At 35.8% G+C, this 16,318-nt stretch overlaps 1 protein-coding gene across 1 annotated transcript; it reads left to right on the forward strand.

Annotated features, from left to right (window-relative positions):
* The first annotated feature begins 1,055 nt into the window (after window positions 1-1,055).
* Window positions 1,056-15,580, forward strand: Vps45 (vacuolar protein sorting 45). Its single transcript, XM_019052213.2, has 11 exons — window positions 1,056-1,363; window positions 2,148-2,346; window positions 3,271-3,420; window positions 3,872-4,002; window positions 7,428-7,679; window positions 8,351-8,491; window positions 9,340-9,477; window positions 10,504-10,662; window positions 11,311-11,412; window positions 12,436-12,572; window positions 13,192-15,580. The coding sequence occupies exons 1-11, from the start codon at window positions 1,271-1,273 to the stop codon at window positions 13,391-13,393; spliced, it is 1,704 nt and encodes a 567-aa protein (XP_018907758.2). The 5' UTR covers window positions 1,056-1,270; the 3' UTR covers window positions 13,394-15,580.
* Window positions 15,581-16,318: the final 738 nt, after the last annotated feature.

Below are 16,318 nucleotides of genomic sequence, written 5' to 3' on the forward strand. Positions count from 1 at the left end.
ATATCTAACCAATATAATCATGTTCATCCCAGAATAATCAAGTTTTTTAGAGCCTCATAAAAATGAATATGCTTCCCTTCAATGACCATTGATTCATTTATATTCTCCTACTTATTTGAATGTTCTGCCACCAATTTTTCACATCATGCAAATTTTAGTACTGGCGCCGTCATTTTGCTGCAAATAACTTCATGTTTTATGTGAAACCGTTCTGCAGCAGGAACAGTTCTCCTCTGCTCCTTCTTGATGGTGAAACTGCAGGAATGCGTGTCTTGTTTATGTTGTTTCGAAATCACTAATTCCATTTTATTTTAAGAAAAGAGAACAACTTAGACCTCACCAGAAATGTTCACAAAAGTATTCTTCAATCAAGGAGAAATAATTAGGGATGCGTTCAAGAAATGACATTGAGTATTGAGGACAAAAAGAAGTCGCGAACCGAAAAATGCGTTTTTGCAGAATTACTGTCTTATGATAGGTGTAACACTGGCCTACTAATTTCTGTTACAATCAAAATTGCACAATTTTATCTGCAACTGAATATCATTTAGAGGCTCAAATTTGTCCCAAACAAATAAATGTATCTGTAATTAATAGGTACTCGCTCCTTTGAATGATTATGTATGTATGCAACACCGCGAACTTGACCAGGGGAAGAAAGGTTAAAATTGAAACGAAATAGTCAAGACGTTTCGTATGGAGGTATGTATATAAATATAATGCCGAATCTTACAAGGCATGTAAAAATTACAAATCGCGAATTCAGAATTTTATTAATGAAAAATCGCTCCAACTATTTTTCAAATAACTTTCAAATCGCGCCTTTTATGTGCCAACATGATGGTGTTGCCTACGGTCAGAGTCCTGACAGTTTTTTACTCTTATACGTTTTCTTAGTTTGAATTTCCATTTACTTCTATATTTTTGTTGATTTTAAATAATTTTTTTGAAAAGAAAACACAGCGCAGAGGCCATCATTGAGTCTTAGAATATATTTTTCTTTTACATTCTTGGTTTGTCTAAAACGGCACCATGCTGAGGAGTGAGGAAACGAAAGTAAGGTTATGTTGTCAAATAGAGTAAACATTCCGACTTCGATCACTCTTTTTATGCATTTCATATGTTCTTTTTCCTAGTTCGGTGTGATTTTCCCCCTCATCATAGATTTTCTTTGAATTTTTAATTAAAATGTATATTCTGTGTTTCTCTGCACGTGCCCATCATATTATCCTCTTTTAACAGTCCATGGAATCCTGGGAAGATACTGAAGATGAATGTGATAACAGCTGTGAAACTATACCTCACCAAAATGACCGAAGAAAGCGGACCAGGAATGAAAATCTTAGTGATGGACAAACAAACAGTAAGGCTCCCCAACAAAGCATTCATCCCTGTCTATTTCCTAAGCTTCCTCTTGTAGTTGTCCTTTGGTTTGAGCGGAACGACTCTAATGAATCCTGTACCTCTTTACGAGGAAAGATTTCATTAGAGCACAATAACTCTGCACACTCTCTTCTATTCATTTGTCCTTATGATCTACTTTTCATTGGTCAGCCTCTTTGGTTTTGGCAAAAATGCAGTGCCTCCAAAATTTGGAGAGAACGTTTGGCAGGTGTGGTATCTTTCAGTTGCAATGAAGGCTTTTCATTATCCATGGAATGCATGGATCGGGGTCTCCGCGTTTTGATACAGGCTAAGATTGCACACAGCTGCTTGCAACTCATGTCGAAAGAAGGACTCCAGTGTTCCACTGAAATGCTAGGAACAGGCTGGACCACGCCAGTGGACAGTCTTTCACTGTGCCAGTGAACAATCCTTTATAGTTCAGATGAAAAAAAAACTCTACCGTGATTGACTTTAACAGGAATGCTCCAAGTTCCATCAAGTTTGAACCCAAAGAAAGAGATTTGAAGTTTTATTCCTATCGTAGAGTCAACATGAAGGGCACAGTTTAAATAATGACAAATGTCGTTTTCAAAATATTTTTTTTTCTACTTCAAATTTTTGACAGGATAACTTTTGATGAGCTGAGTTCAAAATTATTTCTAACTCATTTTTGTTCAAAATACCATTTGGTGCGTAACTGTCAAACCCTGTCCATTCAAAGACGGCTTGTCTATCATTAAGTACTTTTCTTATTTTTCTAGACGAGTATCACAACCATGGTGTACAGTCAATCGGAGATGCTCCAACGTGAAGTCTATCTCTTTGAACGTCTGGATATGATCAGTGCCCGAGAACCAATGAAGTATCTAAAATGCATTGCATTCCTGCGGCCAACGAAAGAAAACATCTCTCTCCTCAGCAAAGAACTCAGGAATCCAAGATTCGGAGTTTATTATGTTTGTAAGTTTTTACAGAATTCGTTATCTCTGAATTAAATCTTTTACTTACTTCTCTCATTAGCATCCCTTACATTGGGGCTAAGCAAAACTGAATCAAATTAGTTGAGCATTGCGTAGTCATCTCTATGGTGTCCCAACCTTTCCCACTAAGTGATGATGCCCTCATACTTACTGCCGTGAAACCCTAAATTCATGAAGACAACGCTTTTCTAATACCAAAATGCTTTTTGAGAAATACCAATATCAATCCTGCATTTGGAACAAATTATAATTAGGAAATAATTTAATTTTCCGAAATCTTGAAAAAGAGATTTAGAGATTAATGCTCATGGTTTCGACTGCTATAAAATTTGGTTTTTGTTTTTTTCAAATTACTCAAAAAGGTGACATTTTGTTAGCTTTACAGTGACATGTTCAAGTTGTGCTCATTTACTGCTCAATTTTTCATTTTCAATTCTTAATTGATAAGGGACTGCAATCATTTGAATTAGTTTCAGTTCTTTTTGATCTGTTAAAAAAGCTCTCATGCAGTCTACTTCACTGATGTATTATTTGTCTGCACAAGGCCTCAAACGTGAAAAGAACCAATTATTGAGAGGAGTTCTGGAGAAGTAATGAGTTCTGTTGAGTTAATTTATCCAGGCCCTTTAAAAATGATGATCGTCATACTGGTCATTATAATTAGGTATGAATGCTTCCACTGATTAGGAATGCATCGTCTTTGACCAGTTTGATGTCATCTTGATAAACATGTTTTCCTCCAATTTTTTGTTTGTTAATGTAATTGGCGTCAGCGGAAATATATATAAATAGAAAAGAATAGCATTCATAAGCATTCAAGCAAGTATTAGCAAGTATTAGTATTATAAGCAAGTATTTTTGCTTTAAATATTTGTTCCTCAACCTTTTATGACTATTTTTTCAGATTGGAGTAATATTGTAAGAAAAGCAGATATAAAAACCATAGCCGAATGTGACGAGTATGAATCTGTCCGTGAGGTAGAAGAATTTTATGCTGATTATTTGGCAATTGCCCCTCACTTATTCTCCTTGAACATTCCAGTATCTTATCAAGGTGAGATTATCTTACTGTTGGAGATACTAACTAACACAACCTATAAAAAGCATGGGTCCTCGCACAACCGAATATCATTTATAGCTTGTTCCAGATTATTCATAATAGAGTATCCACTTATTCAGTGTTGCGATTGTCAGTCTGAATTTTTGAAATTTTTTATTAAGTAATAGGTGGCGTAGGTTATGTTAGCTATTTAGCACCTGCAAGTGTTAATGTACAAAGTTTCAGGAAAATACACGTTGACTGTCAAGTTGATTATTCACCTCCGTGAATTGAGAGAAAGTGAAGTCTTCAGTGATTTGTGCATCAGGCTCAAGTATTTTTCAAATAGAACCAAGGAACGTTGAATTTTTACTTTTTAAAAAGGGAATTTTATAATGGCAGAACTTTAATATCTTGCATCTCCACCTTGAATTTGTGGCTAATGGGATTCTCCTTGTTTTTCTAGATTTAGCCTGGGACCCAGTAGAACTGCTTCGTAGTACGCAAGGGGTTACAGCTGTGCTCTTGTCATTAAAGAAATGTCCAAACATCAGATATCAAAGCTCCTCTGAAATGTGCAAAAGACTTGCCGAGAAGGTTTGTGCCTGCTGTATCATTTTTATGAAGTAATACCTGTTGGCAGATCTATATTCCTATTCATGTGCATATTTAATTTTTAGTCGAATGCCAAGTCAAAACCTATGAAAAATAGTCCTAAAATTTGAATTCCATTCCATAGCTTCAGATAACCGTAAATATGAAAACTGAAAATCAATCAATATACTAGTAATAAAATTAATCGAGATAAAAGTATCCAATTTGTTGCATAGGCGGTTCGTTACTAAATTATTTTGAAAGGAGGACCAGTCTGAGGTATGCAACTTATGATCACATCAAATCATGGTCCTAGTTTGCAATTTGTGCAACTACAGGATGCTTCTAGCATATTTCAGATAGGAAAAAAGGTGATAGGTCAAAATGTCCAAAAGTCAAAATGTCCAAACCCTGAATGCCCAAAAATTTAAAAAGGCCAAATATTAGTAATGTCCAGCAGACAAATAAGTCCAAAAGTAGGCAAATGTCCAAATGTGAGATTAGGCATAGGTTGAGTTGTCATTGGATTTTTTGGACCAAAAAGTTGCTACTTATGACCGAGGAACATTGCCAAAGTTTCAAACTTCTATCTCAATTAGGAAAAAAGATACAGGGGTGGTAGGTGACTTTTGGATAACCCTGTACATTGACGTTGCTGAGAGCGATCGACTTGTGCTGCTGACACTGATTCTGACGAAGATGTCTGAAATCAGTCAGTATATATTTACTCTTTCCATTAATTTGGACATTCGCCTACTTTTGGACTTATTTATCTGGTGGACATTACTGATATTTGGCAGGGTGGCAAGCGTCAGGGAAAACCGGGAAAACCGGGAATTGTCAGGGAATTTTGAGTGACCGGGAAAAGTCAGGGAAATGTCAGGGAATTATTGCCGCGGTCAGGGAATTTTCGTAGTGCATCAGCGCATCTTATGAACTAACGTGTACATTACGTAGCAAACAGAGTTCCGTCCCTCCTCCACATGGCAACAGTGTTCCACGATCGGTCATTTCCGTCCGACTCCGTTGGGTGTCGTTCCTTTTCGTCGGTCCCCCACTCCTCCGTCATTGTTGTGACTTACCAACCTATGCACACTAAAAGAATGATCCTGTCGGTTATTTCGTTGCGCCCGGCGGCTTTCGGTAGGGGGAACCAAAGACATAAAGACGGAGCGCTCGTATCTAAAAGCACGGGGAAAAAGTGAAGCTAGGTTCGGCGCTGCGCGCTTGTGTGAGTGTGTAAATGAGCGCGGGAATCCATGGCGGCAAACGGAAATTTGATTTGAACTTGTCCTCTTGATTTTTGCACATTTCTTCTTTGAAACGTATTTTAAATTCCTAAAACGAATATACTAAGAAAGTTCGGTCTGCGTCCTAATATAATACACCTACTTTTGCTCGGTAACAGGCAGTAATCTCAGATAAAGTTACTTTTTCTTCTGCTCATGGTGGTTCTGCAGGTTCAAACAGGCCGTTACAGTTCTAGATCAACGTTACTCCCAAATGAAATTAATCGGTCGACGACGGACTGAAACTAACCTAAAGTTAAAAAAATATGAGTGTGTACCTGAATTTGGGCAAAAATCAACCTAAAATACTTTGTTTCCGCAATTTTATTTATTAGTTCCCGCCCTACATTTGAATTCAAACTTGTCCCGATTTCGCCGCCAATCCTCTAGCCAATAGTAGAGGTGATTGAAAAGAAGCTCTAGAAGCTTCATTTTTTGCTTTTAGTGCTCCGTCTTTATGTCTTTGGGGGGAACTAACAGAAACACGCGCGTATCGGATATCGTTGACAACCGTGTACCAATAAAAACTAGTTTATAATAACCGCGAAGTCAGGTCCGCGCAGATCGTGGTGTGTAACTATCATAGTTTTCGATTCTGCGCGTGTTTTGGTGAAAACATGTCAGCGTTGGTGCACTGCATGGCTGGGCTGTGAAATCCTCCTAAACGAACATCGTAAATGAAGTGGTGCTGGGGCTGAACGAACTGCCGTATTTTCGGGATTGGTGAGACAAACCAGGATGCGCAGGTAATTTCGAATACTTCAGTTCTTTTCTTTTTCTCATCGCCGGAATGAAATGATGCTCAGTTGATATCACCGGCCGGACCTAATGAGGTGGCAAGTCATTCCTGCCCTCTGCATGGTTCGTAGTTTTACTCTAACTCAGGATGGAATCACAACGATGCCTGTGTAAATGATACACCTCTTGTTTTAAATTGAATCGATTACAGTATTTGTTTAGAAAGCGAACCTCGTGAAATTTCTTTTTTTTGTCAATGTTGTACTTAGTGTACTTGAGATAATAAATTCAGTTGCCAGACGTCTGCATATTCAAACTTGAAATTGTAACCATTTTTCCAAATATTTTTGTAGTGAAAATACATATATTTCTTCAATTATTTTTCTCATGAGGCAAAGTATTTAAGCGGTACTCATTATTGTTTTGCCTGTATCAAAAATAGCATTACTTTTTTTTTTTGGATCTCAGGATCTCTGACACTTTTATGCGCAGAATACTAAATTATCAGTTTTCGCTATGTTTGGTTTATTTATTCCAAGGAGGTAAGTCGGGTCACGCATACTCAGATCATTACTACTTTTATGATTTCATTGATCGTGTTTCTAAATGTCTCTTCTAAATGCTTAAGTGCATAATTGTTTTCAATTTAATGCTAGTTTCTTGATCTCCCAGACCTAATATGGGTTATTTGTTCCTTTTAATTTAATAAATTATGAACTTTTTTCTGTGTTCAAAATCTTGTTTTCTTGCTTTCTGCTTTTGCTCCCTCATACCATGTTCACTTCTTCTACAAAGTACTCCCTGATTGGCTAGTGTTATTATCTTAGGACAAATTTTGTAGCTATTACGCACCATCTCATAGCTTTTGCAGCTGACCGATTCATGGATTTAATACAGAGACTGATTCATCGTAAGCCACTCCTTCCCTTCATACATATTAAGAAGTTTAATGAAAATTTAAAATTTTAATATGTGTGTAATTTTTTTTTTCTGAATTTTCTTGATTTGTGAAATGTTAGTCTCTTTTTATCAAATAGTGTTAAAGAAGTGCATTCCAGGCTATAATTCATTCTATTATCAGCACCGAATTTACCCACATCATTCTGAGTGCTACGGCGCGTCGATGACTTTATAAAGTCAGAAATAATCGTATTCAGAAAAGTCGCGGTCTCTTGCCTACAAAATGTCAGGGAATTTTATTGTAAATTCAGGAAAGTCTGGAAAAGTCAGGGAATTTTGAATTGAACTTGACCTTGCCACCTGTATTGGGCTTTCAATTTTTGGCATCAGGGTTTGGACATCTGACTTTTGGAAATTTTATTTGGACATTTTTTGACCTATTTCCAGAAAAAAAGAAAAAAAAACAGTATCAATTGGTTTTTTTGTGTGTTCTGAATTCAGGTGCGAGATGTGATAGTGACCGAAGAGTCTCTATTCAATTTCAAACAAGATGACATAACACCTGTACTGTTAATCGTCGACCGAAGAGATGACCCCATCACCCCTTTATTGAATCAGTGGACGTATCAAGCTATGGTTCATGAGCTCCTTACAATTACGAATAATCGAGTAGATTTAAGTCACGTCAAAGATATTTCCAAAGATTTACGGGAAATCGTCCTCTCACCAGAGCATGATGAATTTTATGCAAAAGTAAGTTGCTCTGCAAAATTTATTGGATTTTTCCTTTCAATTGAACTTAAACGTAATTATTGAGCCACCATTAAGGTCAAGTTTTTCTTCAGCAAGCTTTCACCTACATTTTAAGCCAGGAATGGGTTCATGAAAACCCACAATCAGACCCTCTCTCTCTTTTTTACCTAGTTACATTTTCTAAGCTTACAGCTAAACTCCAGAAGGTGACCTGCATTTTAAAAGAAACTTTGATGACTGGTGTGCCTTGGTTCCCTCAATCTGAAAATAACTTTGGACAAACCTTTAAAATTTTTTAGGTCAAAAATTCTGGTTTTTCTTTTCTTTTTAAGAAAAGCTTAATCTAAAATGAGATGAACACTTCTTGAAGCGTACGATTTTGAAAATATTTTTTAGCTGTTTCCAAAAATGTTTAAAAACAGAGCAGTTTTAAACGGACTCAATTTTGCCTCCTAAAATAAGCTTAGGGGTGCACATGTGAATTTAAATCTAAAATAATCTGGCATAAAATTTGTCAAGTCTATCAATTCTCCAAAAATTCCCATCCATCTCTTATGAGATCGCAATGACACACTTACTGAAAACACTCTATCCGCAGACTAGTTTCCAAAGTACTATACATCTTTTTAATTTAATGTACATACCTAACACCTGTTTCTATTTCTTTGCAGAATTTATATTTGAACTACGGTGAGATAGGACAAACCATGAAACAGTTGATGGAAGAGTTTCAAAGGAAAGCTAAAAGTCAGCAAAAGGTTGAAAGTCTAGCAGACATGAAAAATTTTGTAGAAAATTACCCCCAGTTTAAGGTAATCTCAGTGCATCTATTTGTGGTTAAAATATCTTACCAGGATTTGATCATTTTTAGTCAATTCCTGTTTTTATTTTCTAAAACACTCTTTCGACTTAAAAAGAGAACACTTAAAATTATGTGTGTAAAGGCTGGAACTGTGCTCGTATTCGTCGAATTTCAAGTGTGCATCTGAGCACTAAACAGTGGCGCTACAGTATGGTTTAATTACAGAATAAAAAAATTGATCGAATTCACACACAGAAAGTACCGTGCTCATTTCTTTTGCTCTTCATTGACGGCAACCTTTAGAGGTTTTTAGTTTTCAAAATCTTGGGAGTAGTAGATTTTCTATCATAATGGGTCAGTTGCACAAGTCAATTGTCTTTTGATTATTTCAAATTATAGATCAGCTAAAAATAGTAAGATCTGTCCAAAAAACAAGTTTCAACGTCCAACGTTACTGCATCATCCACCACAGTATGGTTTCTTTGTCCTTGGTTTCATCCATTTTAAAGTGCAGCAACCAGTGCAAATGTGTGTATCATCAATTGATGAATCCAAATTAAAAGGAATCGTAGTATGTTGCACCGCCTTGGATAATGTCATACACCTATGTTTTTCAAAGGGCGATATTTCTGTTAATGTTAGATTTAGAAACTAGGTGTTTGGACACCCTGTATATTTTTGCTAATCTATGAGCATAAACTATCAAAACAGGATTCTTTGATCAGCGCAACTAGCTCACTCCAATCAGGGCTTAATTTTGTCCTTGTAAGAGTTCTATTACAGGGTTTTTGATTTTCTGCCTGATCATTGCCTGTAGAATCCTCTATCAATTATCTTTTCATTTGTTTTTGGTCACAGAAAATGTCAGGAACAGTTTGCAAACATTTGGTGCTTGTCAGTGATTTATCCAACACAGTTGCAAATAATAATTTGCTGGAGGTTTCGGAGTTAGAACAACAACTTGCTTGCCAAGAATCACACTCTTCGCAGCTCCAGGTACTGTTACATGCCACAAAATTCTTTTCCGCTTTTAAGTTGCAACACTTAAAAGTAATACGCCTTACCTTATTACCATTTGTGTTGAAACCAACGCTGAAATTGAGAAGCTATAACAATAAATGCAGAAAGTATTTTCCAGATTAAGTTGCTCATCAAAGTTAGGAAACTCTGCAAACACAAGAGAGCTATAAATAGACGCATTTATGAAGGTGACTTGTCAGTTGCTGTATAAAAGCATTAGTATTATATCAAAGGATATGTCGCAGTTTATATCCTCTTAAAATGCATGAGCCAGAGACATCTACAGCAGAATTGGCGATTTGAGAGTTGCCTGAGTTACTACATCCTACAAGCTTTCTTTTGTAAATTCGGCAAGAAGCGACAAAATATGTGGGCATGAAAGGGTTCTCAAACGTCATCAGAAGAGTCTACTGATGTTGTGGTGCAGAAAATAAGCAGTTTCGATGAAATGAAAACTAACCTCTAGTCTCAATGCCTGCTCGCACAGCAGAAGTTGTTTGTATCAACATCAAAATACGTTGTTTAAAAGATATAAAATATTAATAGTAAAATAGTTATAATAGTATGTTTTAAGAAAAATGTTTGTCTAAGTGGAGCATTGCTTTGAATCTTTACCTCTGAAGAGGAGGAAGCGAACTGTGTACCTACATTTCTTACATTAGTTTGTATGTGTTTTTGCGTAGGCTCATCAAACGGACCTTGAATTTCTAAGTGATTAATTGGACAGCATCTATCAACAAGGAAGCTTATGAGATTGAAGTCTGCACAATCATAAATAGGTTTAAAGAGAACCCATAGTAAAGAATAATTCTCTCGACAAAGTTTGGCAACTAAATGTTTTTGTGCTTTTAAAATTTTTGCCATGAAACAATATGTTTCGTAGCGGGTCCAAAACTACCATTAATTTTTTTCTTTTTTTTTTTCTAAAAAAGAATGTCACTATTGGTTCCCTTCATTAAATAGTACTCCACATTGTCTCAAATACAATTTTTATTTCTACAGAATTTACGAACGCTTTTAAACAGTGGAAACGTTAGGCACAAGGATGCCACAAAACTAGTCATGTTATACGCACTGCGGTACGAACGGCATAGCAACAATGATATAGACGGTCTCCTCAATATTCTTAAAAAGAATAGCGTACCTGACTCATTTATCAAGGTAAAGTAGTACATAATTACAGAAGCAGTTATCTCTGAGGATTAGCCAATGAGCATTTGTTCTTGACAGTAATCTATCAGTAGTATGCAACTTTTTTTTTAGATTCAAAAATACAATTAAACAAGTAATGATTTTTTACATAAAGTGGAAAAACCAAGTGGTGGATGACTTTTTCCATTGTTTTTTCTTAAATTACGTTAATTTTGACTTTATGTATTCTATGATTTGCTGATGTTTTCAGTTGTAATTGGCCTTTCTTATAAACTCTCACTCCATGTTGTTAAACGCCGTACAAAGGTTGTCAGACACTTCCAGAAAGAATGAAAATCTTTGGCAGGTACCCTTCAGAGAAACAGGAAGTGTAAAAAAAATGCTATAGTTTGAAAATCGATTGGTAAAAAAGAGTGTATATTTTTTTTTATTTTCTTTAACTGAGGGAGGGGGTTGCACACCCTGACTTAATTTTTGAGCATTGTGGTCTAGAGGTGCCTAATAAGAGGGACTGGTAAAAAAAATCGGACTGAAAGCTAATTCGATTATTGAATGGCATCATATCTCGGATCCACTTTTCCAATATTTTAGTGTTGTCCGTTTTTTGTGCATATTTTCTATTGAGAAGGCTGAAATTTATTTATTCTCTGTTGATAGATGATTCCTCGTATTTTAAAATTCAGAAGTAAAAACTCAAGACTGAATGAAACGTTTGATACCCAAGAGGCCGTTGTAAAGATTACCAAACGCTTTTTTAAGGTATGTACCTCAGCTTTACAGCCCAAGCAAACAGATTAGACAGAGTAAAAAAGCGCTTTTTGGGGCACCCATTAAATTTCATTGTCTTATTCTGATACGGAGATGCTGGCTGTAGTAGCATCTCTCCTATCGTGTCAATAACAGATTGGTTCATCCCAATGTGTCCCTTTGTCAACTTAATCTCTGGCTAGTGGCTGCAAAAAATTTGCCCGATGAATTTTTTCAAGCCCTAAAAATCTGTCTTTTTTTCACAAATTTGGATTCTCAATCAATTCGCAACACCAATGAATAATATACCTGTATAATTACTAGCAAACAGTGGCAAGGCGTCACTGACCAATTATCGATTTTTCCCCATTTGAAGCCATGGTAAAGGATCGATTATTAAGGTCTTCGTTGTGAACACCCTGTTTATCAATCCTTTTCCATAGGTTTAAATGGCAAATCAATGGATATATTGCAAAGCATGCCACGCCACTGCTAACCCAACCATAAGTATCTAGACTTTTTGGAAAACTGCCAATAGAAATTAGCAAATTTTGTGATACAACTTAATTTGCCATTAACCATTATTAAATTTTACTATCTGAATGTAGTACATTTTTATAAAGCTCCTCTGATGGTGTGGAACATATATGTATATTACTCGACGATGTTTAAAGAAAGTGCTATAGTTCATAGTGGAGTCACAGCAATGTTGCTAGAATTGCTGTCAGTGGCATATTAGGTAATACCGCAGTAAATTTGATATGTACATCCTTGTTAGATGGGCAGCAGCCCATGTTGAAGATTTAATTGTAAAATTCCTTTTGATTCATGTTATGCTACTTTCCTACCTTGATAGATCTGGGACAATAAAGGTTTCAAAAGAATGTATACATTCAGTGTCTTTCCTAAACAATGGAAAAGTTTTGAAGATTTCTCTTGCTTCTCATCTCACATTCTCTAGACAGTACATCCATTTAATTTTCTGTAAGATTGTTTTGTTTTCCCCTTCCTTCAAGGTTTTTTCGTTGTTTCCAGGATTTAAAAGGAGTGGAAAATGTCTATACGCAACATGTACCTTTACTAAGAGAAACCCTTGATGACTTAATCAAAGGTCGGCTTAAAGAGACAACTTTCCCCTTCTTGGGAGAAAACAGTGCTCAAATATCAAGACGGTAAGTCTTTTTAATTTGTGTCTCAGCCTTTGGACTGACATTTTTCCTATGGGTCCAAGCGCTAAAATCCAAGTCTCAAGAGAAACGGAAAAAAGTGTGCCATTCGGCGTGTCTTCAATCTTTTGAGCCAAGCCTCAACAGGTATTCTTTAGACCCATACATATTTTGGGCTCAAGAGAAAGAGCGGATGCTAAATTTCACATTTCTCCCTGTGTTCCTTGAAAATTGAACAATGATGTATGGGCTTTTAGAAAAAATATTGGTTTATTTGTGTTTTCCTGCAGTTTGTTTTGCCTCAGGAAGTTAAATTTTTTGAACAATTTTCAATATGAATTATTTTCTGCTTTGTATTGGCATTATAATTAAAGGTTTTAGAACTGTTCATTACCAATGCCCAGCATTCTGGACTGGGTTAGCTATTCTGTTTGTTGCTTAGCAAAAACGGAAACTAGGAATATGGAAAGAATTCGCAGTTTGTGTATTCGCAGTTTTCCCAAGAAAAATTTTCAGAATTGAATCAATTTCAAAGCGTTAACTAACAACTAATAAGTGGATTGATTTTTAGGCTCTCTTTGATGTTTAATGGTTAAAGTATTTTTTCGTCAACCTCTTTTCACAGGATCAAAGATGTGATCGTTTTCATGATCGGTGGAGTTACTTATGAGGAAGCTCTTGCTGTTCACAATATCAACTGTTCTCATCAGAATATTCGAATCGTATTAGGTGGAACAACCATTCACAACTCTGCCAGTTTCTTCACTGAAGTTCAGAATGCTACAGCAAATCTTCCCACGACAAGACATGATAATCGTAGAATGTAATAACTCATTCTGTAGTTGTGATGGAAATTGAAGGCATCAACAGAATTTTATGTCAATCTTGCTTGCTGCAAGAAGCAAAGTTCAAGCTTAACTCATGTTAGAGTGTGAATCCTGAATCTTGGAAAATTTAAGTTTCACTAAACTTCGAAGGTTGATGTATCCAGTCATGAAATCTCAATTCAATCAATACCTGGCTGTGACTTTGTGTTTAATCTTCTATTTGATAACCAAGACTTAGAAAATTCAGCTCATGAAGCAAGATTTTATGAAGTTTATACATTTGATCAGTGAACACTGATTTGTGAAGGACTTATTGCTATTTGCTGTTTTTTCAACAAGAGAAATTTTACCAAAGAACCTGTATTTCATATATTTTGTTTTCGTAAAATATTCATCCATGATTGAGCCAAAGATTTCGTATAATCTTGACTTAAGACGTACAAATATTGCTGTTGAATGAATTTCGGACTTAGCTCAATTCTACAGTGAAATTGCAGGGACGTGTATCTCATTTGCGGTGTTTCAAAATCTTCGCTTTCACTTTATTTCATCAAGGGTGAACAAACCAAAACTGCTTCTTGATGTTTCCATTGATTATTCTTCTCACAGAAAAGAAGAATTAGGAAAGCTTTCAAGAGATGACTTCAAGTACTTTTCTATTAAAAAAAATAAAGTATGACAGGAAGCCTGCAACGTTGCAAATGGAGACACGCGCTCCTGCAGTCTCATCGCCGAATTGCTACCTTTCCTGCAAATGTTAAAAATCTGGTTTTCTTCCATTCAACATTTCTATTTTGTGCTTTCTTGCTCAGCTGAAGCTAGAATTCAACATCTCTCTTCTATTAATGTATAATGATATCAAGTTGCAGTATTTAACATGATTTGTTACTTTAAGTTATGAATAGAGATTGGCTATAGCACTCCAGACTATGGCAGGCTGTCTCAATTATTACCAGAATAGATGTGTGTTGAAAAATTGTCGCACATTTAATGCCCTCAGTTTGTATGTTGCTAAAATAATTTAAAATCATCATTGTAATCGCTATTCCATTATTTTTTTCTCTGTTTTTTTATTCATTTATTTTTTGTTGAATGCATGTGTAAGCACCATGAATCTCAATGTAATCTTGTAAATTACTGCAAATGGGTATATTTTGAACGTCAATATCATCTCTCATGAAGTGTTTAACGCTACGGGAAAGCATCTCAAGAACATGTCGAAAGCCAACTTGATCTAAAAGGACTACGCACGTAATATCAAGCAATCCAGCTTCAGCCAAATTTTGATACATATTGTTCAATATGATGTTCCTCACTACCCTCTCGAGCTTTTTGACAAGCTTTTATAATCAAACATTATTTCTGCCAATAAGGTGAAAAGTGGAGTTGATCCATGAATTCTCTGGATTTCTTACCTGCATTTTCTTATGGAGGTGTGGGGCTGTTGATATGCGTGGGCGGATGCTGCTCTGTACTCAGTTATCATTAGGAGGAATTTGATTCTTTTTAGCTCTGTTATCCTCTTGACCAGAGAAGGAACAAAAGCTACCTTTGATCACTAATGTTGCAACATTTTTACTGGCTAATGCGTCTAAGAGTGCTGAAAAATTCACATTTCTTGTAAGGCACACAGTAAGTTTGATTTTCAAAGCTTATTGTGCTCAAGAGATTCTGAGGAACATCTTATCAAATAAAATCTAAATTTGGCCAACGCTGCATTTCGTGGTGTTAGTTGGACCACATCACCAATTGCCACATTTAATTGGGCAATATAATTTTTTTAAATGTAAATGGTTGTACAGATTTTTGTGCAAATTTCAGTGAATTTTCTGCATATTAGGAAGCAAACTCCGTAAAATTTTCAAATGAATCCGCACAATCGTTTCATGCAAAAAATGAAATGACCCGGTTAAATTTGGCAATAGCTGATGTGGCTTGGTTCCTTTCTGCTAAGCGCAGTCCAGTTGTGTAGTCCATTAATTATTGTTCATTCATTTAATTTTTTTTAATGCTCATATCGATATTTTACCGCCTCTCACTTCATCTAGAAATCTTGTTATCATTGAACTATTTTATCTTAAGCCTATGGCAGGAAACAAAGCATTTTCTGTTACCTATCTTGTAACATAAATTATTAATTTATCGTGGCTTTTCATACTGTAGGAAAATATAGTAATTGAATTGTTATTGTGTTGTGTTCATTCTCTTTTACTATGAACCTAGGGTTGTCATAAATCGATGGCCCAAAGTGCAAAACCACATATCGCCTCCGCGATGTTACAAAATTTCCACTACTATTTTTTTAAAATGAGAGACGAGCTAAATTTATTGCTCGAATTATAGAATATTCTGCTGATAGAGAAGAAAAATCAAAGAAGTTTTCAAGATTGACTAGTTTTCCAAAGAAAAAATAAATTATGACAGGAAGTCTGAGCATTCGTGAAAAGTGCGCAGAATTTCTTTGTCAAATTGACTGTCCCCAAGAGAGAGTAGTATAATGATTTTGCAAGTACACTTAATAGAGAGGACTTTATATTCTCTAAGAATACAATAAAATACTGAAGAAGTTTCTTCGAAGGAGATAGCTCACAAAATGTTCGCAAGATTCGTAAGGGTGAGACAGTGGGGAGAGCAAATTTTTACCTCCTTAGCAATTGATGACCACCCTCTGATACATGTTCCAGGATTTTTAACACCTCACGGATAAACAACGCAGACAATTTTTAAATTTCTTCAAAATTTTCTACCTATCGCAACGAGATTCTGAACCTGTACCTACGTTATCGATTCTCCCGAGTTCAACATTTGAAAGTGGCGCCAAGTCGTCTGATTGGTTGTTGATTCCAGCCTCAGAACCACTTTACCAAACCTCACAAAAAAGCCAAGAAACCAAAAATTGTCTAATTTTTTGTAAAAAATACACAT

Source organism: Bemisia tabaci, chromosome 5 (genome assembly GCF_918797505.1).
Source record: "Bemisia tabaci chromosome 5, PGI_BMITA_v3".
Taxonomy (NCBI): Eukaryota; Metazoa; Arthropoda; class Insecta; order Hemiptera; family Aleyrodidae; genus Bemisia; species Bemisia tabaci.